Source organism: Danio rerio, chromosome 25, assembly GCF_052040795.2.
Source record: "Danio rerio strain M-AB ecotype USA chromosome 25, GRCz13ab, whole genome shotgun sequence".
Taxonomy (NCBI): Eukaryota; Metazoa; Chordata; class Actinopteri; order Cypriniformes; family Danionidae; genus Danio; species Danio rerio.
This window is the reverse complement of record NC_141045.1, coordinates 8923414-8950000: the sequence shown is the minus strand read 5'-3', so window position 1 is coordinate 8950000 and position 26587 is coordinate 8923414. Positions and strand designations below refer to the sequence as shown.

Here is a 26587-nt window from a genome sequence, read left to right as displayed (position 1 = left end):
TCGGGAAAATGTGTTTTATGTAAATTCAGACCACGAGTCCACATATATGGACATCATTTTTCTCTAAAAGTAAATCATGTCAAAGGATGATATTTAGATCTTTTATTCTAATTAGGCTCCAATAAGCCCAAATAGCAAAGAGAAATAAAAAATGCATGTAAAAAATACCTTGGGCCTTAAGAGGTTGTAGGAAATAAACACTAATTTAAAATTAGATTGATTCAATTTTTACTTAAATGTATTCCAATATAATATTTTAACTTGTATTTTTTTATAATTAGTCAAACTTATTTTTATTATAATTAAATTTTAGGGTTTTTTCACCTTTAAATGGAAAGGACACTGGAAGTTACAGACAGGATAGTGTAGATCATTTTAATGCAGTAATGCCATTGCCCCTTAAACATATCCTGCTGGTTGTCAAACTAGTGCATAATTGTTAAAAAAAAGGCAAATTCAATCTTGACGTAGCATTATAACAGCGATCATAACATTATTTATCAATATGTAGATCTTTTTGGGTTCTCAGAAGCTACAGAAATTGCATTTGTATAGCAGGAAATATGTTAGGACTATTGTTATTGCTTACATCCCTCAAAATGGTCTATTGGGAGCTGAGAGAGGGAAATGGTCAGCAAAGGATCTCATGCCGGGAATCGAATTCGGGTCTCTGTGAGCACTACAGGGCTGTATGTCAGTGCACTAACCAGTAGGCTATTGAAAAAGGCTATCAAAATATAAAATACAAACTACATTATGAAAATATAAATTTACGTCAGTGTAAAATGACGACAAAAAAACAAAATGTTTAAAGACAGAAGGAAAATATTAAATAATACAAATAAAAATGCATTGATGGTTAATATCTATAGATTTCTAGATAAAGTTAATATCGTAATAGTTAATATATAATTAATATATAATAAATTTAGTATATTAGTTAATATCTATATCTAAATATTATTATTATCCTAATTGTTAATATATAGTTAATATATGCAGTGCATCTGGAAAGTATTCATAGCGCTTCACTTTTTCCACATTTATTTATGTTACAGCATTATTCCAAAATGGATTAAAATAATTGATTTCCTCAATTTTACACACAATTCACCATGATTAGCCATTTTCAGATCTCTCCAGAGATGTTCAATAGGATTTAGGTCTGGGCTCTGGCTGAGCCACTCAAGGACATTCACTGAGTTGTTGTGAAGCCACTTCATTGATATTTTGACAGTATGCTTTGGGTCATTGTCCTGCTGGAAGATGAACTAAACTGAAATAAATATGAATTTAATCCATTTTGAAATAAGGCTGAAACATAAAAAATGTGAAAAAAGTGAAGCGCTATGAATATTTTCCAGATAAGACTAATAATAAAATAATAATAAAGTAATAATAATAATAAAGTTAGTATCTATATCTATTTAATGTCTAATATAATAAAATCTAAAATTAAAATTTCAAATTGGGCATTTCAGCTTATATTACTTCATTTTAAATACATTTATTCTTAATTTGCGTCATTTTATGACTTATTTCTTAGATAAATTATATATAAACAATGCATTGAATTTACAGTTCTCGTTGGAACTTCATGTAAAAAACCTTTTACCTTTTAAATATTCACCCCGTCCCACTTTTGAAATCATTGCTTTATTGTTTGGCCAAATATAAACTTGCATGTAAATGATTCTTTCGTCTTTTGGAGAGTCTCTCAAAAATTAATGTGTGATCATTTTTGCAAATGTCCTTAATGTGAGTGTTAAAAACAGAACAAGAGCATACAGAGAACCAGAACAAGTAAGTCATTCATTCATTTATTTTCCTTCGGCTTAGCCCCTTATTTATCAGCAGTTGCTACAGCGGAATGAACCACCAACTTTTCCAGCATTTGTTTTCCAGCTCTTACTCAGTACTGGGAAACACCCATACACACTGGCATTCCCTCACAAACTAATACACTACGGCCAATTTAGCTGACCTAATTCATCTATAGCGCATGTATTTGGACTGTGGAAGAAACCAGAGCACCCGGAGGAAACCCACGCCAACACGGGGAGAACATGCTAACTCCACACAGAAATGCCAAATGACCCAGCTGGGACTCACATCAGCAACCTTCTTGCTGTAAAGCAACAGTGCTAACAACTGAGTCACCGTGCCACAGTATTTAGTCATTCTTAGGACTAAATTTACAACACTGTTACTCTCATTAGTACTGTCTGTTTTCAGCACATTACTCTGGATGGGAACAGCCTGACCTCAACCGATCTGGTGAATTTGGGGAAAGGCCTCTATAAGATTAAGGTAATGTTTTATCATGGATGCCGCAATCAGTTTTATAGTCGATTAACATTTACAAACAACATTTTGATCTGCCCCTCAGCTGACCCCAGAGGCCGAGCAAAAAGTTGTGGAATCCAGAGAGCTTCTGGACACTATTGTGAAAGAAAACAAAGGTGAGCACAACATACACTACATTGATGAGTATGGGAAATGTACAGTTGAAGTCAAAATTATTAGCCCTCCTGTGAATTTTGTTTTCTTTTTTAAATATTTTCCAAATGATGTTTAACAGAGCAAGGAAATTTTCACAGTGTGTCTGATAATATTTTTTGATAATATAACGCACTGCTCCGTGTAAAGCCCTTCTCCACGATGCGATCAAACAGCTCGCCACCTGACACTCTGGAAAATACAAGAAATTACGTGTTTTTTCATCTCATGTATTCAGAAAAGATTTAATTACACAGGCAAATACATTACACCATAAATAGCATCTTAAACATACTGCTGTAAAAGCAAAGTATGTAGTATGTAATTTTGAGGGCGTGTATTCACAACAAACAAATATGTAGTTTAATGATGCAGTGACTGAGTGTGGAGTCATGGGAGTTGTAGTCTTCATTACATGTTACAGGACTCCTGCAGAAATCATGTTTATGGATGAGCTAAAGTATTCAACACTTAATATCACTTATTATCATGGTAGTATGAAGCAGAAGAAGACAGTCTACCACTTCTGGTTCTGCTCGTGATCATGTGGAGAAGCAGCAGCAGCTGTTTTAGCAGACTAAATACAGTTTAGGTTCTTAAGTTATAATGCTGCTACTTGAAGTTCAATAACGCACAGCATGTTAAATCTTGGTGTTTCACTTTTTTCTATGAAACCAAGCCAGAAAATGAATTGAACTTAATTTCTCTGGATTTCGAAACATTTGGGATAATGCAGGTACATAAGTCAGCAATAGAAGACTGTTTAATTGGTTTATGGGTATTCAAAAGAGCAGAAACCCAAACAAAAACATCCTAAAAAACAAAAAAAAAACAAACCAAGCTAAAGCAATACTAAAAAACCAAACATACAAAAGAAACACAAAGCTAGCCAACGAATAAACCAATAACCAACAATTAAATAGCAACAAATAACTAGCCAAAGCGATTAAAGACAAACCAAAATAACCCAAACCAAGCAAAATTAAACAAAACAAAAAGCTAAAAAAAAATAAAATAAAAAATAAAATCCAAAACAAGTCTTTTTTGTTTTATTTCAGCTAGAATAAAAGCAGTTTTCATTTTTTAAAACCATTTAAGGTCAAAACCAACCATCATTATACACTAGCTTGCCTAATTACCCTAACCTGCCTAGTTAAATTAATTACCCTAGTTAAGCTTTTAAATGTCACTTTAAGCTGTATAGAAGTGTCTTAAAAAATATCTAGTCAAATATTATTTACTGTCATCATGGCAAAGATAAAATAAATCAGTTATTAGAGATGAGTTATTAAAACTATTATGCTTAGAAATGTGTTAAACCAGAAATTGGGGGAAATAATAAACAGGGGGGCTAATAATTTAGGGGGTTTAATAATTCTGACTTCAACTGTATATGACATTATGGCAGGAATTTTCATAAATGGTTTGTAAAATAATAAAATAAAATTAACACCCAATTGGATCAGCATGAATGCATAAATAATCCTCATTAATACTAAATTAACTTATTTTTCCAGTTGTGTATGGCATCACTACAGGGTTTGGTAAATTTGCACGGACTGTCATTCCAGTCAGCAAGCTCAAGTATGTATGTTCTTTCAAAGTTGTAGTCTAGTTTCTCCACTTTTGCATTTAAAATGAGGCATAATTAAAACTGCTGTTTTTCCTGTTACAGGGAACTTCAGGAAAACCTTCTGCGATCACACTCATCAGGTGTGACGTTCAAGTGAAATACAGTGGTCCCTTGTTAATCGCGGGAGTTACGTTCTAAAAATAACCCTGCAATAGGTGAAATCAGCAAAGTAGTCAGCTTTATTTTTTACAATTATTATAGATGTTTTAAGTCTGTAAAACCCCTCACTATACACTTTTTTTAGACAGACATTAACATTTTCACACTTTTCTCTCGTTTAAAACTCGTTTATAGAAAAATAAGTCCAGTTTTAAAGAAAAAAAAACAAAGATCAAAATCTGTTGTCAGGCACAAATTATATTCATCGCTGTCAGCAAAAGGTTCATAAAGCTTTAATGTTGGCATCCATTGTAATGTTTTAATCCACAAAACTAAAGCAGGCTCCATCTTTAAGCGGGTCGCACACCGGATGTGGTGCCCACATTACAGTTAGGAGTAACACACACCAGATGCACATAGTCGCATGTTATTTAAAATGAAACTATTCAGATGGTGCTCTGTGGCGCAGCAGTGCTATAAACAGTGTCCTGAGTTGTACCTGGGCACTGCAGACAGCTGCCGACTTGCGGCGCCGTTGTGCATACCCTGATATAATCCTGTTTACAATTCTAAAATGTATGGTGCGTCGTAGTGCGGCGCCGTTGGTGTGTGACCCCCTTTACGATGGTCCTGCTTCAGACAGTTCCGACCATTTTTGCATCCATGTTGGAACTCACAGTTAGCGATCGAAGATTTATGTTGATTTGGAAAGCTGAACATATGCTGTACTGGAGACATGGAGGAAATTGATTGACAGTGGTCTACAGCCAATCAGGACGCAGAACACAATGCGCTGCATGTCAAAAAATCTGCGAAACTGCGAGACCGGGAAAGTTGATCCACGTTTTAGCGAGGAACCACTGTATACATAGAATTCTTTTTAACATCATTTTTCTAACAATATCCTTAAAGGATCACTGAAACACAAAAACAGTTGAGTTTTACCATTTTGAAATCCATTCAGCCAATTTATGTGTCTGGTTGGAGCACTTTTAGCTTAGCATAGATCATTGAATCTGATTAGACCATTAGCATCTCACTCAAAAATGAGAAAAATACAAATTTACCTCTGAAGTTACATTGTGTACTAAAACTGACAGAAAATAAAGTTTCTAGTTTTTAGGTCGATGTGGCTGGGTTTTATACTCTAATGTTGGCGTAATAGTCAAGGAATTTGATTGGCTGCAGCAGGCGCAAAATCAGCCTACAAATAATCAACTTCTCATTTTTTTCATCAGGTCTCAGTACACAATATAACTACAAAAGAGTCTAGTTTTAAATAGGAAAATTATTTAAACTTTTTAATCGTTTTTGAGTAAGATGCTAATGGTCTAATCTGATTCAATGATCTATGCTAAGCTAAGCTAAAAGTGCTCCCGTCAGACACTAAGATCGGCTGAATGGATTCAAAAATGGTCAAACTCAACTGTTTAACTCTAGGGGTGTGGTAAAATGAGCTTATTTTTTAAAAAAAAGTGAAGTGTTTCTTTAAAATATGTCAGTATAACATCAATAATAAGAACCAATCATAGAGCAGCACATTGGTATAAGTATATATTAATGCAGCTGAAAATTCACAGAAATAATTACATTTTTAAAACAAACATTTCTTTTATATTGTAACCGTATTACACAATATCAACCAAACTGTCATCAAATGGCAGCCTCTTTTCTATATGCACTTACCAGTCACTTTATCAGGTACACCTGTCCAACTGCTCATTAACGCAAATCTCTAATCAGCCAATCACATGGCAGCAATTCAATGTACTTAGGCATGTAGACATGGTCAAGACGATCTGCTGCAGTTCAAACCGAGCATCAGAATGGGGAAGAAAGATTATTTAAATTACTTTAACCGTGGTATGGTTGTTGGTGCCAGACGGGCTGGTCTGAATATTTCAGAAACTGCTGATCTACTGGGATTTTCTCGTACAACCATTTCTAGGGTTTAAAGAGAATGGTCCGAAAAAGAAAATATTGAGTGAGCGGCAGTTATGTGGGCGCAAATGCCTTATTGATGCCAGAGGACAGAGGAGAATGGCCAGACTGGTTCGAGCTGATAGAAAGGCAACAGTAACTCAAATAACAACTGAGGTCTGCAAAACAGAATCTCTGAACGCATAACATGTCCAACCTTGAGGCAGATGGGCTACAGCAGCAGAAGACCCTACCAGATGCCACTCCTGTCAGCTAAGAACAGGAAACTGAGGCAACAATTCACACAGGCTCACCAAAACTGGACAATAAAAGATTGGAAAAATCTTGCCTGGTCTGATGAGTCTCAATTTCTGCTGCAATATTTGGATGGTAGGCTCAGAATTTGGCGTCAACAACATGAAAGCATGGATACATCCTGCCTTGTATCAACGGTTCAGGCTGGTGGTGGTGGTGGTGATGTAGTGGTGCGGGGGATATTTTCTTGCCACACTTTGCATAATAAATATATGTCATAAAGTGCGAATTATCTCAGACCGACAATGAGTTCACTGTACTCACATGGACTCCACAGTCACCAGAACTCAATATAATAAAGCCACTTTTGGGATGTGGTGGAACGGGAGATTGGCATCATGGATGTGCAGCCGACAAATCTGCAGCAACTGCGTGATCATGTCAATATGGACCAAAATCTCTGAGGAATATTTCCAGTACCTTGTTGAATCTATGCCACAAAGGATTAAGGAAGTTCTGAAGTCAAAAGGGGGTCCAACCAGCTATTAGTAAGGTGTACCTAATAAAGTGGCCGTTCAGTGTATGTGAGATTTCTTAGAGATTGGCTCAAAAATGTTTCTTTCATGAACTGACTGGCATTATTGAACCCCCTTTGATCCTGTCTGCCATATGATTATTATTTTTGATTATCTGTCAATGTAGGTCTGGGAAGCCCTTTAAGTCCCGAAAGAACCCGAATGCTGCTCGCTCTGAGGATTAATGTTTTGGCCAAAGGACACAGCGGGGTTTCACCGGAGACGCTGCACAGCATGATACAGGCCTTCAACGGTACATTTATCCATATTTTAACTGAAGGAGACTATTGTTGAGGGGTTTTTTTACATCTCTGGCATGGCATATGAAACATGGTGTGCCATTTCAAAGAATGCTTTTTATGTAGGCTCCTGCGTCTTTTTGAAATAACATTAGCAAACGCTTCCTTTGAACTCTCTCCTCAAGGAAGTTTTTCTACTTGAGGTGTTTTACTGTCTCCTCTGCTCTCAGCCTCCTGTCTATCCTACGTCCCGGAAAAAGGTACGGTAGGAGCGAGCGGAGATTTGGCCCCTTTGTCTCACCTCGCCCTCGGCCTGATGGGAGAAGGCAAGATGTGGTCGCCTAAAAGCGGCTGGGCGGACGCCAAATACGTGAGCTTATTGCCATTGGATGCCGGGGACTGTGAATCAATAATGAAAACAGCATGTAAACATATTTACTGCTCATTTATCCGTCAGTCACGTCTGACCTTTGAATTGCCCGCAGGTCTTGGAGGCGCATGGTCTGAAGCCCATATCTCTGAAGCCAAAGGAGGTACGGTTAATCCCCCCATTGTGCAGTCAACATGTTTATCTCTGTTGACTTAGAGCTGTTTTGTGGGTCAGAAATGGGTGTCCTTGACCTGCATAGATTTTTAACAGTGCAGCTACTCTTGGAGGCAGTTCAACATTTTAAACTAGTCTTTTTTTTTTTTGCATTGACAATTTTTTTATTTTTCTGGATTTGTTAGATATGGGTTTGAGTAAAAATGTAATGTTTTAATTTATGAAGGTCTAAAAACATTTCTTCCTAATTTAACATTTAAAAACTGCTGGTAGTAGCTTTTATTTTATTTTTATTTTAAAAAATTTTATATTCAATTATTTTATTTTAATTTAATTTTATATTAAATTAAAGTTATTTTTATTTGTTTTATTTATTATTATTTTTTATTTAATTTTACTCTATTTAATTTTTATTTCATTTATTTTTTTATTCAATTTTATTTTATATTTAATTTAATTTGATATTTTATTTTTATTTTAAATTCAATTGAATTTTTTATTTAATTTTACTTTTTAATTAAATTAAAATAAATTATTTTGTATTCAATTTTATTACATTTTTCATTTTACTTTATTTTATTTTTAATTAGAATTTTATTTGATTATATTTTTATTTTTATTTCATTGCATTTTATTTTATATTTAATTTAATTAATTTATTTAATAAATTTTTTTATTTTAGTTTAGTTTAGTTTTTTATTTAAATTTACTTTATTTTATTTTCAATTTAATAAAAAAATTAATTTGACTATTTTATAAATTTAATTTAATTCAATTTATTTTTATATTTTTATTTAATAACATTTTATTTTATATTTCATCATTTTTGAATTTTTTAATTTAATCATTTTATTTAATAAAACAATTATTTTATTCTATAAAATTTTGTATTTAATTTACTTTATTAAATTTAAAATTTATTTTATTTTAAGGACAATTGGTTAAAATTACAAATGTTTTCATTTCACCAAATATTGGTTTCTTAACTCTTCTGGAGTTAAAGGGACATTTCACCCAGAAATGAAAACTCTGCCATCATATGCTCATTCTCCACTTGTTCAAAACCTGTTTGAGTTTCTTTTTTCTTTTTTTGTTAAACGCAAAAGAAGATATTTAGAAAAATGCTGAATGCTAAGACTTATTGGCTTCCAAATTATATTTTCCCTACTATGGAGGTCAGTGGGTACCATCAACCAGCATTCTTCGAAATGTTTTCTTTTGCTCATTCGGCTGCAAAAATTGCAAGACAGCAATGGAAATAGGCTAATTTTACACTTCCCCTAGACTAGTTCCTTACTATAGATGGAGACTACTTTCAAGTACTGCGTAATATCATTTCTGCAGCCATAGTATGGCAACAAAGTTCTTTGATTATTACGCCAGAATGACAGTGCAGTTAAGAGCCATACCCGCCTAGAAAATAGCAACTTTTCATTTTTTGTCAGTCTTAGTACATGAAGTATCTACAGTTATCAAACCGCGTAATGTTTTTTTGTGCGAGATGCTAATGGTCTAATCCGATTCAATGATTTATGCTAAGCTAAGTTAAAAGTGCTCCCGTCAGACTGGCTGAACTCAACTGTTTAACTGTAGATGACTTGTAAATCCTATTTCCCCAAAAAAGTGTAGTGTTCCTTTAATACAGTGTTCTGGGTGGTTATTGGGACACTAGTGTTCTTGGGTGTTTTCTACAGCATGTGTTTACGTCTCTATCTGTTATCTCTGTCGTCAGGGTCTGGCTCTGATCAATGGGACACAGATGATCACTTCTCTGGGAGCAGAGGCCGTGGAGAGAGCGGAGGCCATCGCCCGACAGGCTGACATCATCGCTGCCCTGACCCTGGAGGTCCTTAAGGGCACCACCAAAGCCTTTGATAGTGGTGAGGGGAAAAAGAAGAAGTGTTTGATGTGCTGGATGAGAGCAGATATATTAAGACACTGTTGTTCAGTTCTGCAGACAGAAACTGTAAACAATGCAAAAAACTCTTTCAGACTTGTCAGACAAAACATGACTTGGAGACAAAACATAGGGTGCATCTCAATCAGCTCCCTTTACGGCACTGATCAGGGAATCTGTCATTTCATAGGGTTGTCTCAATCACACAATTCTGGCAGTGCACTGAATTGTGGCACACTAGAAAGCATTGTTTAATTGTGAGCAACAATGCTCACTTTGGGCCCTATCATACACCGGGCGCAATATGGCGCAAGGCGCGGTGCTATAGTCTTTTGCTACTTTAAGCTTGGCGCAAGGGTCATTTTGAGGTGTTGCGCCACACTGTTTAAATAGCAAATGCATTTGCGCTTAAATGTGCGCCCATAGGTGTTCTGGTCTAAAAAAGCAGGCGTGTTTTGGCGCATTGCTATTTTAAGAAACTGTAAAGCAGGGGTCTCAAACTCAATTTACCTGGGGGCCGCAGGAGGCAAAGTCTGGGTGAGGCTGGGCCGCATAAGGGATTTCACAAAAAAAAGTCCTCAAATGTCATTATTAACAGTTTTAATTATTTCTTCTGAACATGAAGTGTCCTGAACATTAATAGAACATTGAGTGAAGATTATGAACAGTTCTTCTGAACATGGCATCTTTTGCCTACTTCTTGCTGCCAGAGACTTGACAGCGCTTCTTCTCACAAATCTGAACCACATTTGGCTTTAGAGCGGAAGCAGTTGAGACCCTCAGTATGGCTTGAAGATGATCATCATTAAGTCTAGACCTGTACTTTGACTCATTGAAGTCCTGGGGAAAAAAGTGGGGGAACTCACTCAAAACTTCCATTCCCTCAACTAAAAAAAGGCGTATATATGTATAAATAAAACACCCCCACCCCACTCCAGTCACATCAGTCTGTACCAGTCTGTATCTACCTATAATATCAATATATATAAGATGCAGGGCAGGCACGTGCACACATAGGGCTCAACCTGTGCAGAGCACATGCCCTTTTTAGTCTTGCATAGAAAGTGCCCTTCCAAAGTGATCAAAAGTGCCCCCGCGACGCGACACACCCTCGGTCCCGCCCTTCAGTAGGCGCGCGATAACACCGCTCTTGAGTACGCGCACGACAACACAGCTGATCAGAACGCGCGCGACAACGCGCATTGAGTGACAAGCGTGCTGTGTATGGATAGAATCAGCGGAGCGGGGAGCGCTCTCTCTCCCCGCTCCGCTGATTCTGTCAGAGTACAGCGGTCGGCGCGGGCCACAAAATATTGCACTGAGGGCCGCAAATGGCCCGCGGGCCGCGAGTTTGAGACCCCTGCTGTAAATAGTCTGATCTTTAGACCAGAACAAAGTCGGTCTATTGTCTGGTGCAAAGTGCGCCTGGCTTACACACTACACACAAGATGTAGAGCAATACACAAATATCTTTACATAAATATATAATAAAAAAAAAGATATAATATCTTAAAGATATATATATATATAATAAGGATATATATAGGATATAAATAGAAATTATTAAAATATTACAAAACATATTAATTTCTAGCCTACATGAAGATTTAAAAACCACTGCCTTCATACTTTCTTCATCTCGGGAGGCTTTTTCAGTTCATTCAATTTGCTTTTGTATAATGTTATTATTATTAGCAGTTTTATTTATTATATCTATATTTATATTTGTTTTATTAAAAACAAGCTTAGATTTGCCCACCTGTCAGGTTTTAGACCAAATGGGGCATAGCAGGTGTATTTGGAAATAACTCAGTATTTTGAGCACATTTTGTTATTATTGTTCATTTATTCATTTGCTGGAAATCAGAACTGAATTTAGAAATAGTTTTGAAACAAATCTTTGCGCTTAACAAACGAAATTAATTATTTATAGGCTAATTGATGTCTGTGCGGTAAGGTTTCCCTATCCACAAGAGCAAAAGCGAAAGTGAACTTACTTTACGTCATGTTAATAGCAACTCGCTTATGGCGCGACGCAGCTGGCTCTTAAAGGGAATGGGAGATGAGACTCTAATTGGTTTATTTTCAAAACACACCTAAAACTCATTAAGAAAATAAACTCAACCCTTGTAGATCATGCGCCATGGCACAAAGCGGATTTTCCTCTCCTTAAGTAAGCAAAAATGCGTTCTGACACGCCCTGAAATCGTTTGCGCCCTGCGTTTTGCGCTCTGCGCATGGACCGTCAAAATATAGCCCTATGAGTTGGTGTATACTGAAAGTTGCTGAGTTTTTCCTTCGTCCAAGTCAATTGATTTGAGTATCCACCGATACCGAAACCCGATCCGATACTTCTATAATACATAAAAAAATGAAGAAGAGCAAAGAAACAGATTTAATGAAGTTTTTTTTAATAGAGTTAATCAGCTGTGCCTTAAGGCTTATGGCCCGTTTCCACTGAGTGGTACAGTACGGTAGGGTTCGGTTTGGTACGCTTTTATGGGTGTTTCCACTATCAAAAGGCTTACCGAACCAAACCGTGCCGTACCACTTTTTCAGCACCCTTTCGATATGGTACCAAACATGAGAAAGGGTACCAAAAGGCAGAGCTAGACGGAGCTAGATTGGTCATTCGCTTGCGCAACAAGTCAGAATAAAAACAAAAAACCCGCCATGTTTAAAAAACACAGCTGAGAGATTACACAGAATAATATATACATATAATAACGAGCCATGGTCGATCCGGGCTCAAACTAATCTTGTCGTTGTCTTGATGAACAGCCACAAAGCCATGGAGTAGAGCAGAATCTACCCTGTGCCTCGTAGTTTTTTTACGAGCCTTTTTGAAGCGCGAGCGGTTTCCCTTTCTTGCTTGCGCTCGCTGCACGTCTATATCTGAACTAACCAACTTCTTGAGCTGATGATAATAACATGCACCTGATTATTGACGTGCTTTAGAAACCCAATCCTATCAGACAGTGACAAACGCGAGAGAAAAGCGCGAAAAAAAAGGAGAAGCCGGAAAAAAGGTGCACATTATTTCTTCAGCAAACGTAAACAAGCTGCCTTGTTTTAATTTTTATCATCACCTTTTGGACTAATATAAACTGGGAAGGATGGAATGACTCTCTATACATGCTGCTGAAGATTACAGACACAGATGAGAGGTTTTCACTGACTCTAGGCTATGTTTTGTGTTGCTTTAAACCTAAATAAGGACGAAATGTCTGCTGTGTGTAGTTTTTCAGTAGTTGGTAACATATCAGAGACTGTAAGGGGCTGTATGTGTTCATATATGTTCATTTATTTATTTAATATAATTACAGACGTTACAGTAGGCTATTTCGCACTGTCTTTGATCTGCAGTTATAATCAAATCATGTTCATAGAAAAGTTAGTAATAAACACTTATAAAACAAGTATTTATTTGTTTAAAGCGTCTGTTTTGTGAGAAGTGCTTCTCATATGATATGTGAGCAACCCATACAGCTTTATTGTAGACATTTCCTCAAGCGAGAATGATGCAACTGAAACTTTGTCAAACACCACGCCCACCATAAGGGTACCCTTGGTATTGGAAATGCAAGCCTGATAAAGGTGACCCGTACCGACCCGAATTAGACATGGGAGCTACGGGTGGACTCCATATGTCTGTGGTGAATAAAACATGGGTTACATCTGATAACAGGAATAGTAGTTTGTCAGAAATCTTCTTATAAAGGGCTGGCAGAGCTTTCTCTGTGAAATAGTGGCGAGATGGCAGTTCAAATCAAGGTTCTACATGCTTCATAAGCATAAGAAATCCAGGGTTCTCTACAAAGGCGAAAGGCAGGTCACTCATTGCCATCATTTGTGCTACATTGGCTGGGATGTACTATGCCTTTGCGCTGTCACGGGGCGTTTTGTCTCTCCTCTTCAAACTCTCCTGCAGCAAGAGCTGTTGTACAACCAGGGCGTTCCCAAGTCACCATAGGTGTCCCAATGTATGGTGAACAAGATCTGTACTGTCCTTAAAAGAGCCCAAATTCATCTCATAGTGTTGAACTAATTGCATCTGGCTTTTTCTACAGCTAGATACACTGTAAGAGCAACAAAAATAACTTGACTTCAAGTTGATCATTTGGAAAAGTGGCAGAAGACCTATAGGAACCCGTATAGACCCAAGATTCTCACAGTAATCAGTCAAGTTTGGTGAAGAAAAATTCATGGTTTGGGGTTACATTCAGGATGGGGGCGTGCAAGAGATCTGCAGTGTATGGCAACATCACAGTTTGAGGTATCAAGGCATTTGTGCTGCCCATTTCATTACAAACCACAGGAGAGGGCAAATTTTTCAGCAGGATAGCGCTCCTTCTCATACTTCAGCCTACACAGCAAAGTTCCTGAAAGCAAGTCAAGGTGCTCCAGGATTGGCCAGCCCAGTCACCATATATGAACCTTATTGAGCATGTCTGGGGTAAGATGAAGGAGGAGGCATTTAAGATGAATACAAAGAATATTGATGAACTCTGGGAGTCCTGCAAGAACGCTTTCTTTGCCATTCCAGATGACTTAACTAAAATTGAAAAATTCCAAAACAGTTATTAATAAACGTCAGTGTGATTCTTTTTTTGAGTGTACTGACTCTTGATCTTGGAAGTCAATTGAGATGCACCTTATTTGTGTATGTGTTGATACAGATAAAAAGTCAGTCACAAATGCAACTCTCTTCTAGTTCTTCATACGTTAGTTAAGCAGTGGTGATTGACAAAAGTGCATTTCTTTGCAGATATTCATAAACTGCGACCTCATCCAGGACAGAATGAAGTGGCCATGCGCTTTCGCTCGCTGTTGGACTCTGATCACCACCCTTCTGAAATCGCAGGTCAGTTTTGCTATGTATTCATGCACTCAATTTGGTGTTCCAGTTGTTCAATAATTTGGCGGGAAAATCAAATATCTTTTTTTTTTGATAATTGTAGAAAGCCATAGGTTTTGTGACAGAGTTCAGGATGCCTACACCATGCGCTGTTGTCCACAGGTAAAGTAAGAGCCTATTATCTGTGTTGTTAAACCTGGGTTAAGTTTCAGTGACTAAAACTGAAATTGTAATTAAATAAAATGAAAATAAACTCTGTAACTGAACTCAATCTGTGTACTCAAAAATATATATATATATATATAATGAGTTAAACAGAGTTAAAATGTACAATTTATGCAATAATGCTAATTTAAATAACACTAAGACTGGTTTACTATTGCAATTTTGTTTCCCTTAAATTATAACACACACACACACACACACACACACACACACACACACACATATATATATATATATATATATATATATATATATACACATGTATATATATATATATATATACACATGTATATATATACACATACACACACACAAACACTCACTGGCCACAATATTAGGTAAACCTTACTATAACCAGGCTAGACCCGTTTTTGCCTTTAGAACTGCCTTAATCCTTCATGGCATAGATTCAACAAGGTACTGTAAATATTCTTCAGAGATTTTTTTCCAAATTGACATGACAGCATCACGCTGTTGCTGCAAATTTGTTGACTACATCCATGATGCAAATCTCCAGTTCCACCACTTCTCAAAGGTGCTCTATCGGATTGAGTTCTGGTGACTGTAGAGGCCATTTGAGTACATTGAACTCATTGTCATGTTCAAAAAACCAGTCTGAGATGATTCGTGCTTTTATATCAGCTCAAACCAGTCTGGCCATTCACTTTTCTTCCCCATTCTGATGCTTAGTTTAACTGCAGCAGATCGACTTGACCATATATATATATATATATATATATATATATATATATATATATATACAAATAAAAATAAATCATATAACCTTATGAAAAAATAAAAACAAAAGATAACTCATAATAAAACAAATTTTGTAAGTTTGTAAATATAAAAATAGCAAAGGTTGACCCATGTTGTCTGTATTTTACTTCCGTTACATTTGATATATTTTATATTTTTCAGGTCCACGGAATCGTCAATGACACGATTGAGTTTGTCAAGAAAATCATTAATACAGAAATCAACAGTGCCACAGATAATCCTGTATCCTTTTTTTAGAATTATAATGTCTTTTGCTTATGCGATCTCAAATTCTCAATAACTTATTCATTCATTTTCTTTTCGGCTTAGTCCCTTTATTAATCCGAGGTCGCCAAAGCGGAATGAACTGCCAACTTATCCAGCATATGTTTTACACAGCAGATGCCCTTCTAGCTGCAACCCATCACTGGGAAACAGAAGCCCCACCCTAAAGCACTAATATTCCTGCCTTAAAAGACTCTCTAAAGCATAGATAGCCACACCCTAAATGACTGATAATCCCACCCTAAAACACAGAAAGCACCACCCTAAAGGACTGATATTCCTGCCCTTGAGCACTGATTGCTCCACCTTGAAGGACTGATAGCCCCTGCCCCAAAAGACAGATAGCCCCGCCCTAAAGCATAGATTGCCCCCCATAAAGGACTGATAGCCCTGCCCCAAAAGACTGATAGCCCCGCCCTAAAGCACTGACAGACCCACTCTAAAGGAATTCCATGTTATAAGGATGTGAAGAAGCGTCAAAGTGAAGGACATGGTATTTAATTGAAGTTTATGAAGGAAATCAATTTTTACAAATACAAAATGCACAGATACATTGATTACAATAAAATCAACTATATACATATAAAAATAAAAAAAGTCAATTTTGATTTCATGGTGACTTTAACTGTAAATCAGATGGTGTTTGCAGAGAGAGGCGAGACCATATCAGGTGGAAACTTCCATGGAGAATATCCAGCAAAGGTATTTCATCCCACTGCATTTAGCAAAGATATAAATTCGACATCTGTGTTCATTCTCTTTTTTTCCTTTCATACAGGCTCTTGACTATTTGGCAATCGGGGTCCACGAATTGGCCTCCATCAGCGAGAGACGCATCGAACGTCTCTGCAATCCCTCTCTCAGTGAATTACCTGCATTTCTGGTTAACGAGGGAGGCCTGAACTCTGGATTCATGATTGCTCACTGCACCGCTGCAGCTCTCGGTTAGCAACGCAAAGTTCAGGAGAGCTTAGTTCCTTAACCAAATAGTGGAAAAGTTTAATTTTGACTACTGTACTGGACTCATGTTGACTATTAACTAAAATGGATGTATTTGTTTTTGTTTTTTTGTTTTTTTTGCAGTTTCAGAGAACAAAGTGCTTTGCCACCCCTCCTCCATTGACTCTCTGTCCACTAGTGCAGCCACTGAGGATCACGTGTCCATGGGAGGCTGGGCTGCGCGCAAAGCCCTCAGAGTGGTGGAGCACGTCGAACAAGGTCCAAAACAAGACACTAACCTCACTTTTACACCATTGACATCGTTTACTCTTTCATTTAGCAAAGGTTGTTACTACTTATGGCGCCCCCTAGTGGAGCTCCAAAGCACAGATTGTAATAACACCATTAAATCTAAATGCCAGTTCTGTTTTGAAGAATTGGTGGGCAAAGTTGCTTTCAGATTAGTGTTATTTCAGGGATATTTTGCAAAACAAATCAACACTTATCATGAAAATATACATGTACATATACAATGTAAGAGTAAAAAGAGTATCAGGACTTTAGCTAATAGGAACAATTAGCTAATAAAAAATAATAATAACAATATTAATAATAAAAAATACAATGAACAACCCTCTTCCCCACTTTACTTTTATTTAATTAGAATATATTTTTTATTTTATTTAATATTTTATACTTTATTTTTATTTATTTATTTAGTAATATATTTTTTATTTCATTTTACTTTATTTTTTATTAAATAATTTTTTTAAAAATTTTATTTTACTTTATTTTGCTTTTATTTATTCATTCTCTTTTCAATGGAATGAACCGCCAACTTATCCAGCATATGTTTTACACCACGGATGCCCTTTCAGCTGCCAACCATCACTGGGAAACACCCATACACTCTCATTTACACACACACACACACTACGGACAATTTAGCTCACCCAATTCACCTATGGCGCATGTCTTTGGACTGTGAGGGAAACCGGAGCATTCTGAGGAAACCCACTCCAACACCGGGAGAACATGCAAACTCCACACAGAAATGCCAGCTGACCCATTTGAGGCTTAAACAACGACCTTTTTGCTGTAAAGCATCTTCTCTATCATCTCTTTTATATGGTCTGTTTAAGTAATATTTACTATCTATAGATTTACCCTCATGTTTTTATTGGTCCTTAAACTAATTTTAACATCATATTAAATATGAATGAATGATGAATGATGTTATATTTCACAGGAAAAAAGTTAAATAGTTTTTGTTGTGTGTTTTGTTTTCTTACCACCAATGTACAGATTCAGATCAGAAATCGGCTATTTTGAAGATATCCAATCTGTCTTCTGTGTTCTTACAGTGCTGGCTATTGAATTGTTAGCTGCCTGTCAAGGTATTGAGTTTCTACGCCCGCTACGTACCACAACCCCGCTGGAGAAAGTGTACGACCTCGTGCGTGCTTCAGTTAAGTAGGTGGAATGATAACACACTAACCCCTAAACCACCAATATATTGAACTTTCAGGTTAATAATCATCAAAGCTTCCTTTCATTCCTTCAATTATTCGTCTCTTCTTTTCTCTGTTCCTCAGGCCCTGGATTAAAGACAGGTTCATGGCTCCAGATATTGAAGCAGTCCATCGGCTTCTTGTAGACCAGAAGGTGTTCATTATTTCTTTTAAATCTTTGATTTTTATTGATTTATTTATTTTCTTTTCGGCTTAGTCCCTTTATTAATTAGGGGTCACCACAGCGGAATGACCTGCCAACTTAACCAGCATATGTTTTTACTCAGCGGATGCCCTTCCAGCTGCAACCCATCTCTGGGAAACATCCATAAACACTCTTTCACACTTATACACTACTGGCAATTTGCCTTATTGATTTTTTTAATGACAAAAAAAATATCAAGTAGGAATCTATTCTTAAAGGGGTAGTTCACCTAAAAATGAAAGTGTATTTACTGTTTACCAAATGGTTTCTAACATATAAACTAACAATACTGATATTGACATCTGAAAGATGTTATTTTCATTTCACTTTATCTGTTAAATTCTCACCCTATGTTGTTTCATTCCTCTTGCCTTCAGGTGTGGAACATTGCAGGGCCGTACATTGAGAAATACTGTATGGAGTACATCCCAGAATCTCGGCCCTCATCCCCCACGGCCTTCGCTCTGGACCCTCCCCCGTCACCACGGAAACGGGTCAGGCTGGAGTGACAGGGATGGCGTCCTGCTGACATCGTCCTATAGTCTCGCATTCAATACATTTATCATACATTTATATCAAGCAAGCTTCAGCACGTTTGGGGTTTTTTTTGAACAGAGAGAATTGTGAGATGCTAAACGTTGTAAGACTCGATCCTGTGCTGTAAGACATGATCATATTTTGCCATCTGTCGCTCCTTATGCAGCTTTTTGTGTGGTGTTAGGGAATAAATGTCTTGTGATTGCAGCACTTGTGTGTTTTTCGACTTTTCCAGAAGGTGACGGACGGATAGAATCTGTTGCCATGTTTTCATTGGGAAGTTGAAACTCCTGTAAAACAGTTGCATCAGTCTGCAAAAGGAAGGGTCTTTGAACTTCCTGACTTGGAGGTATTTTGATAGATGGAGGGATGTTGGTCTTCCTACCATGTGATATTATGTTTAACTTTCCCTACGTATTGTTTTTTCACCTTTGCAGTTCCCTTGACAAATTTGATGAACATGTTCATTGTATTAGTTACATTTGTGTTCGGGGAAGTGATTGCAGAAGGCTTAGATTTGCTGGTAACACTTTACAATAAGGTGGTATTAGTTAACGCAGTGTTTCTTAACCACGTTGCTAAAGGACCACCAACACTGCATGTTTTGGATGTCTCCTTTCTCTGACACACCCATAACAGGTCTTCCAGTCTCTGCTAATGACAACCCAGGCTTATTCTGAAAACATACCTCTAAATACATTTCTGGAGACCGCAAAAAAAGTCCCAGGGGGAACGTTGATATACAGTTTTTGTTTTTGCGAATCCACAAGATGCTGCTGTGTACGTTTTTTTCATTCATTCATTTTCTTTTCGGCTTATCCCCTTTTATAATCTGGGGTCGCCCCAGCGGAATGAACTGCCAACTTATCCAACTTTTTTTCGCAGCGGATGCCTGTCCAGCCGCAGCCCATCAATGGGAAACATCCATACACACACATTCACACACACACACACACTCATACACTACGATCAGTTTTAGCGTACCCAATTCACCTGAACCACATGTCTTTGGACTTGTGGGGAAAACCGGAGCACCAGGAGGAAACTCACGCGAGCACAGGGAGAACACGCAAACTCCACACAGAAATGCCAACTGACTCAGCCAAGGCTAGAATCACCGATCTTCTTACTGTGAGGCAACGTGCTACCCACTGCACCACCCGTGTACATTTTTTTAGATCTCAAATTGTTCTCGCGCGTGCCATTCACACCTGCTGTTCTTGCAAAAATTCACCAGAGGCCGCTGTCGACTGACTATTTGACTTAGTAAATGACTGACTGACCGACCAAACGACTGACCCACCTTCCTCCTTCCCTAATCCCAACCAATTTTATCAATTGACCCGCCCTCCCACTTTCCTAAACTCAACCAACAATTATCCAAAACAATCCAGAAAAAGAAAAGCCCTTGTCTGATTTTTTACCACGTTGTCAGATTTTACCACATTCTCACCCTGTTTGCTGAACTACTATTACATGACGAGCTTACTGGACAAGCTGATTACAGCAGAAAAGACGTCAGTGCGGAAGTAAGCGGTCAACTGGTAAAAGCGAAAAGGAATGGCGTCAAACCGCCTCCTAGCGTTCGTCTAAAAAAACGTACATACGTACATCTGGCTACATAATTTGTGATCTCCAGAAATGTATATAGGGCTACGTTTTCAGAATGAGCCAGTGTAAGCTAATGAGCTGATGAGCTGAAGCAGGTGTGTTTGGTTAAGGAGACCTGGAAAATGTGCAAATCTGGTTGTCCTCTAGAAACGTGGTTGAGAAACACTTATTAATTCATTTACAAACGTAAACAAGAAATGAACAATACATTTATGTTAGTTAGCGTTAGTTAATGAAAATACAGTTCATCTTAACTCACGGTGCAATAATGCTAACAAGCATGGATTTGGATGTTATCAATACATTAGTATAAGTTGATCTGTGATGAATAAATGGTGTACAGGTATTGTTAATAGTTTATCCATGTTTGTAAATGCATGACCTATTCATTTTCCTTCGACTTAGTTCCTTAATTCATCAGGGGTCGCCACAGTGGAATGGACCGCCAACTTATCCAGCATATTTTTTACACAGCGAATGCCCTTCCAGCTGCAACCCAGTACTGGTAAACATCCATATACGCAAACACTATGGCCAATTTAGTTTCTCCAATTCACCTATAGCACATGTCTTTGGACTGTGAGGGAAACTGGAGCACCCGGAAACCCACACGAATACGGGGAGAACATGCAAACTCCACACAGAAATGTCAACTGGCTTAGCTGGGACTCAAACCAGCGACCTTGCTGTGAGGTGACTTCTAACCACTGAGCCACCGTTCCGCCCCACATGCATGAACTAATTAAACCTCATTGTAAAGTGTTACTCGTTGATTCATACTGAGGGGGAAAAGTAATAGTTTGCACGTTTTGTTCAGTGAATAAATGTTTAGTTTAACAAACAGCATGACTTCCGAAGACTTTGTGGTGCTTAAAGGTCTCGTAAAGTGTTTTGAAATGCTTTTTTATTCAGTGTTTGATGTAAACTCAACCGAAACACGAAAAGAGGGCGGGATATAGTTTAGCTCCTCCCCTTTTTTATTCAGTGTTTGATGTAAACTCAACCGAAACATGAAAAGAGGGTGGGATATAGTTTAGCTCCTCCCCTTTTTTTCCAGTGTTTGATGTAAACTCAACCTAAACATGAAAAGAGGGCGGGATATAGTTTAGCTCCTCCCCTTTTTAATTCAGTGTTTGATGTAAACTCAACCGAAACACGAAAAGAGGGCGGGATATAGTTTAGCTCCTCCTCTTTTTATTCAGTGTTTGATGTAAACTCAACCGAAACACGAAAAGAGGGCTGGATATAGTTTAGCTCCTCCCCCTTATTAAAAAAATTGACATTAGTGTTTTGTTTTATCCCCGCTCTGCTTGTAAGAGTGCTCAAGAGCATCAAATGAGAAGAGTGATGAAGGTGCCGGGGCAATTCAGATATTAAATTGCATTTGATTGGTCAGAAAATTTGATGAGAAACTGAAGTATGAGGTGACGTGAATAAAACTGTTGATCCATTTAGGCGGAAGTGACAGACTACAAGCTTCACATGTTTATATCAGTTTTAGATCTTCTAAATGCTAATTTTGTCACTGTTTTGAGGCACACTAGCTTATAGATAACCTAAAAACTAACAATACTGATACGAACATCTTCAAAACTTTAATTTAATTTCATTGGACATTTAAACCGGCCAGATTTAAAGTGTATTTTTAGCCAAATTATTCATTTTGCAATATTTGACTGACAGAATGACAACTCATTCTGAAAATGTAGCTCTATATACTTTTCTGAGGACCGCAAATTATGTATCCAGAAGTATGTATGGCTGCATTTCGTCTTTAAAATGAACGCTACTTACAGCTGACCATTTACCTCTGTATGGATGGCTTTCCTGCTGTTACAAGTTTGTCCAGTAGCTCGCCTTGTATCTCAGCGGACTTGAGACACAGAGAGGAGACTGGATGGTTTGACCACGGCGACAGTGTTTGAGTCAGATGAAGAACGATTCCAGAAAGCTGGACCAAACTGCGCTTTTGAAAATACTATTGGTTGGGTTTAGGGAAGGAGGAGGGTGGGTCAGTCGATTGGTCAGTCATTAGGTCAGTCAGTGGACAGCGGCCTCTGTTGGATTTATGCAAGAACAACAGACGCAAATAACACTCGGGAGAGAAATTTTAAAGAGAGATCTTAGAAAGTGTACACAGCAGCCTCTGGTGGATTTGCGAAAACAAAAACTGCAAAAAAAAAAAAGTAGCTCCTGGGATGTATTTCTCTTCAGAAATGTATATAGGGGTACGTTTTCAGAATGAGCTTGGGTTGCAGAATGAAGGTTGTTGATGTTGATCTGTGATTGGGTGATGAGAAGTGCATTCTGGTTAAATAGAGGGGGCAGCTCAACAGGGATGTCAGGGGCAGCTGCTGCTATACGAGATACTGATGTCCATAACAATGCTGGCCAGCCTACCCTTCTCTCTCTCTCTCTCTCTCTCGCTCTCCTCTCTTTATGTTATTTCCTCTGAAAGGTGGAACTGCTATCGCAACATTTTGAGACTGCACTAAAATCTTGTTTTTGTCTACGAGAACATTTTCTTGAAAAGCTCAAAGGGAATATCAGTAAAAGGCGAAGACGGGGGAGCAGATTTGCATATAAAGGTATTGATTTTTCTTGTTTTAAATGTTAAATCATTTAAAGTTTGTCGTTGCACCAAGGATAAAGAGGTAAAGTCTTTGAATAAACACCCACAGACAGAGATTCAATTTACAAAATCAATTTTAAATGCATAAAAGCAAATTAAATACAGATGAAGTTTCAAATAAGTTTAGTGAAGAAAAAAAAACTCAAAATATGAGAGAAATTATCATCCTCATTCAATGTAACGGCTTTTTCTTTTTTATTATGTTATGTTTGAGTTCAATCATATAATATGTCAAGTTATACTTAGACCTCAGTATGTGACTTTAAATGATGAACAATTGACATTCTTGCCAGGTGTACTACAGTATATACCTTAAATTCACAGTAAACTACTGGCTAATAATTGCATTACTTTCACAGTAAAATACTGTATGTAATTTTACAGCAAATTACCATGAGTTAGTTCACTGTAATGTACTGTGATTTTTGTTTCATTAAATTACTGTGAAATTACAGCCATATAGTGTAACTTCACAGCAGACAGTAACATCCATTACTGTAATTTCACAGTATCATCTTGTAGAATTAACTATATTTTACCGTGAAGCAGGCTTTCCTCTAATAATATCCAGCTGCAGGCCCGCAGAACCACACACGTTTTAGGCACACGCAATCTAGGCAAACCATATATGGTTACGGCGGATGTTAATGTTATTATTTGTTTTTTTTAGACATCGTCATCGATATATTTTGATATATAAGATTAATAAACATTGTACACAATAAACAATAGTGTTTACTTTATTTCACAAATATTGTGATCGAGACGGACGAATGGGGAGCAGTGTTTCCAATCGCCATTCAATTTAATAGACTGCACAGTTTTCTATAAGTCATCATAGATGATCAGTCATTTTAGCAAATACTCGTTTGCTGGCCTTGCTAAACTAAATTGGACAGGTTTCATTTATATAATGGATTCGTTTATAATGAAGTGAATATAAGCAAAAATACCTTTTATGTAATAAAAATCATTTTATATGTAACACATGTATAACACTATATTAATATTTTACTCAAGCGATTAAATGGTGTGTATTTGCTTAATTTTCTAATAACTTTAATTAATGATTTCCCACATTTAATACTGTAGTAATTTAAGATAAGCAATATTGTTTTTAAACCAAAATTTAGCAATAGAAACAAATTAACTATTAATAATTAATTTAAAAGAATAATAAGTATATATATATATATATATATATATATATATATATATATATATATATATATATATATATATACTTATTATATATATATAGAAGCGTTAATGCTTCTCAGGAGTTAGTTAGTTACCATATATGTTTTGCCTAGATCGTGTGGTTCTGCGGTTCTGCAGCTTCCTCTGCTATTTATTCTGACATTGAAATCCTGACATTGACACCCTGACTTTGAAATCATTTTGGGTGTTAAACAGTGTTTGTTTTATGAATCAATTACTTTTGTTCCAGTTTTTTATTTTTTATTTTTTAAGCTCAAAGTTATGTTCATTAAAAATTATTTCAAATTTCCATGTTAGCCTTAAAAAAAACTAAAATAAAATAAAACTAAATAAAAGTGTAGTGCACCCAAAATTGAACATTTACTATGACATTCATGCCGTTTCAAAACAGGATGATTTTTTTAAGTTATTTTTGAAGATGTAACCAAATTGTTTTTTCTAAATATCAAAAAAGTGCCAATACTAGCATAAAAGTTAATTTGTACTAATGTCTATGTTGAATGAAATAAAAAGAGTTTGAGTTCCTATGACTAACATGTAGAAAGATATAGCCCTTTTACAATGATTTGCTGTAATCATGCTATCTGCCTTAATTTCACAATAAAATTATGAATACAGCACCATTTATTCTTTTACAGTTAAATCCTGTAAAGTGACTCTGATGTAATTTACTGTGGAAAATTACAGTAACATGTTGTGAAAATCACACATTTTTGCACATTTTTTACAGTGTTACTATACTAAAAAGTAAAATAGCTTAGAAATCAAAATAAATAAAACTTAATAATAATAAAAATTAAAAGGAAAAAATAAGCAGCTATTTGCATCTAGAGTGAGAACACGTGTACTATTATAATTCTTAAATGGTCTTTGTTATACACAGTAGCAGCTTTTTCATGTAGACATGTTTCTTCTGACACAACTGGTTCATATATATTTCTGATTCTGATTATATATAAAATATTTGAAAAGGGGGTGACAAGGTGGTTAGCACTCTCGCCTCACAGCAAAAAGGTCGCTCGGCTGGGTCAGTTGGCATTTTTTGAGTGGTGTTTGCATGTTCTTCTCGTGCTGGCGTGGGTTTCCTCCGGGTGCTCCAGTTTCCTCCACAGTCTAAAGGCATGCGCTATAGGGGAATTGAATAAGCTAAATTGGCCGTAGTGAGAGAGTTTGTGTGTGAATGCGAGAGTGTATGGGTGTTTCCCAATACTGGGTTGCGGCTTGAAGGGCATCCGCTGTGTAAAACATATGCTGAAATAGTTGGCAGTTCATTTCGCTGTGGCGACCGCTGATAAATCAGAGACAAAGCCGAAGGGAAAATAAATATATGAATGAGACGGGTTTTGTCATAAACTGCTGGTGTTTATGTGTATTTAATAAAAGAGATGAGTCTGGATGATGACACCCGCTGGCTGGAATGGGTCACCAAGCAGTTCGAGAGCATTGCAGGAGAAGACAAAGAAATCGACCTGGATGAGTTTAAAACAGCTCTAAAGGTTAAAGAGGTGAGGTCATTGCTCATGAACAGTTTTATTGTATCATATTCTAATAAGAACAGGTGATTTTTGTCTACTTTAGAGAAGATTGATTTATTACTTTTTCAAAAAAATACCTCAGTATGATCTTCTTTTGTTGCAGTCGTTTTTCGCGGAGCGGTTTTTCGCCCTGTTTGACTCTGACGGCAGCAGCTCCATCAGTCTGGATGAACTTCTCAAGGCTTTGGATCTTCTGATTCACGGCACTGAAACGGACAAACTGCGCTTCCTCTTCCAGGTCTACGATGTGGATGGTGAGGGGTGAAATTCGTCTTTCATTTTATTTCTCAGATGGGTGGATGGAGAGATAAACTGATGGAGTGATAGATGGATGGCCAAAAAGATATAGTAGATGAAAGGACTGTTGGATGGATGGATGGATGAATGGATGGATGGATGGATGGATGGATGGATGGATGGATGGATGGACGGACGGATAAATAGACGGATGGATGGATGGATGGATGCATGCATGGATGCATGGATAGATGGATGGATGGATGGATGGATGGATAAATAGACGGATGGATGGATGGATGCATAGATGGATGGATGGATGGATTAATGGTAAGACGGTTGGATGGACAGACAGATTGTTGGATAAATGG

The 26587-nt window shown here is 37.0% G+C and overlaps 2 protein-coding genes across 5 annotated transcripts in view; both read left to right on the top strand.

The window, feature by feature from the left end:
* hal (histidine ammonia-lyase) overlaps positions 1 to 19187 on the top strand; it is a 35570-nt gene extending 16383 nt beyond the window's left edge. For both annotated transcript variants that reach the window (XM_087310238.1, NM_001089457.1), the window contains 18 exon segments: positions 1776 to 1803; positions 2236 to 2310; positions 2390 to 2462; positions 4017 to 4083; positions 4175 to 4212; positions 7109 to 7234; positions 7451 to 7590; positions 7706 to 7753; positions 9497 to 9644; positions 14430 to 14525; positions 14623 to 14681; positions 15666 to 15746; positions 16425 to 16490; positions 16567 to 16732; positions 16872 to 17006; positions 18092 to 18200; positions 18323 to 18392; positions 18821 to 19187. In XM_087310238.1, the coding sequence (XP_087166364.1) occupies positions 1776 to 1803; positions 2236 to 2310; positions 2390 to 2462; positions 4017 to 4083; positions 4175 to 4212; positions 7109 to 7234; positions 7451 to 7590; positions 7706 to 7753; positions 9497 to 9644; positions 14430 to 14525; positions 14623 to 14681; positions 15666 to 15746; positions 16425 to 16490; positions 16567 to 16732; positions 16872 to 17006; positions 18092 to 18200; positions 18323 to 18392; positions 18821 to 18952 (1657 nt within the window). In that variant the 3' untranslated portion in view covers positions 18953 to 19187.
* Positions 1 to 26587, top strand: part of nox5 (NADPH oxidase, EF-hand calcium binding domain 5) — a 175010-nt gene that overhangs the window by 130898 nt on the left and 17525 nt on the right. The window contains exons 1-5 of one of the 3 annotated variants that reach the window (XM_087311788.1): positions 19247 to 21612; positions 21757 to 22008; positions 22230 to 23179; positions 25828 to 25949; positions 26083 to 26233. In XM_087311788.1, the coding sequence (XP_087167914.1) occupies positions 25830 to 25949; positions 26083 to 26233 (271 nt within the window). In that variant the 5' untranslated portion in view covers positions 19247 to 21612; positions 21757 to 22008; positions 22230 to 23179; positions 25828 to 25829. Of the gene's footprint in view, positions 1 to 19246; positions 22009 to 22229; positions 23180 to 25827; positions 25950 to 26082; positions 26234 to 26587 lie in introns of those variants that run through there. The other 2 variants (XM_087311786.1, XM_087311787.1) reach the window with 2 other exon arrangements.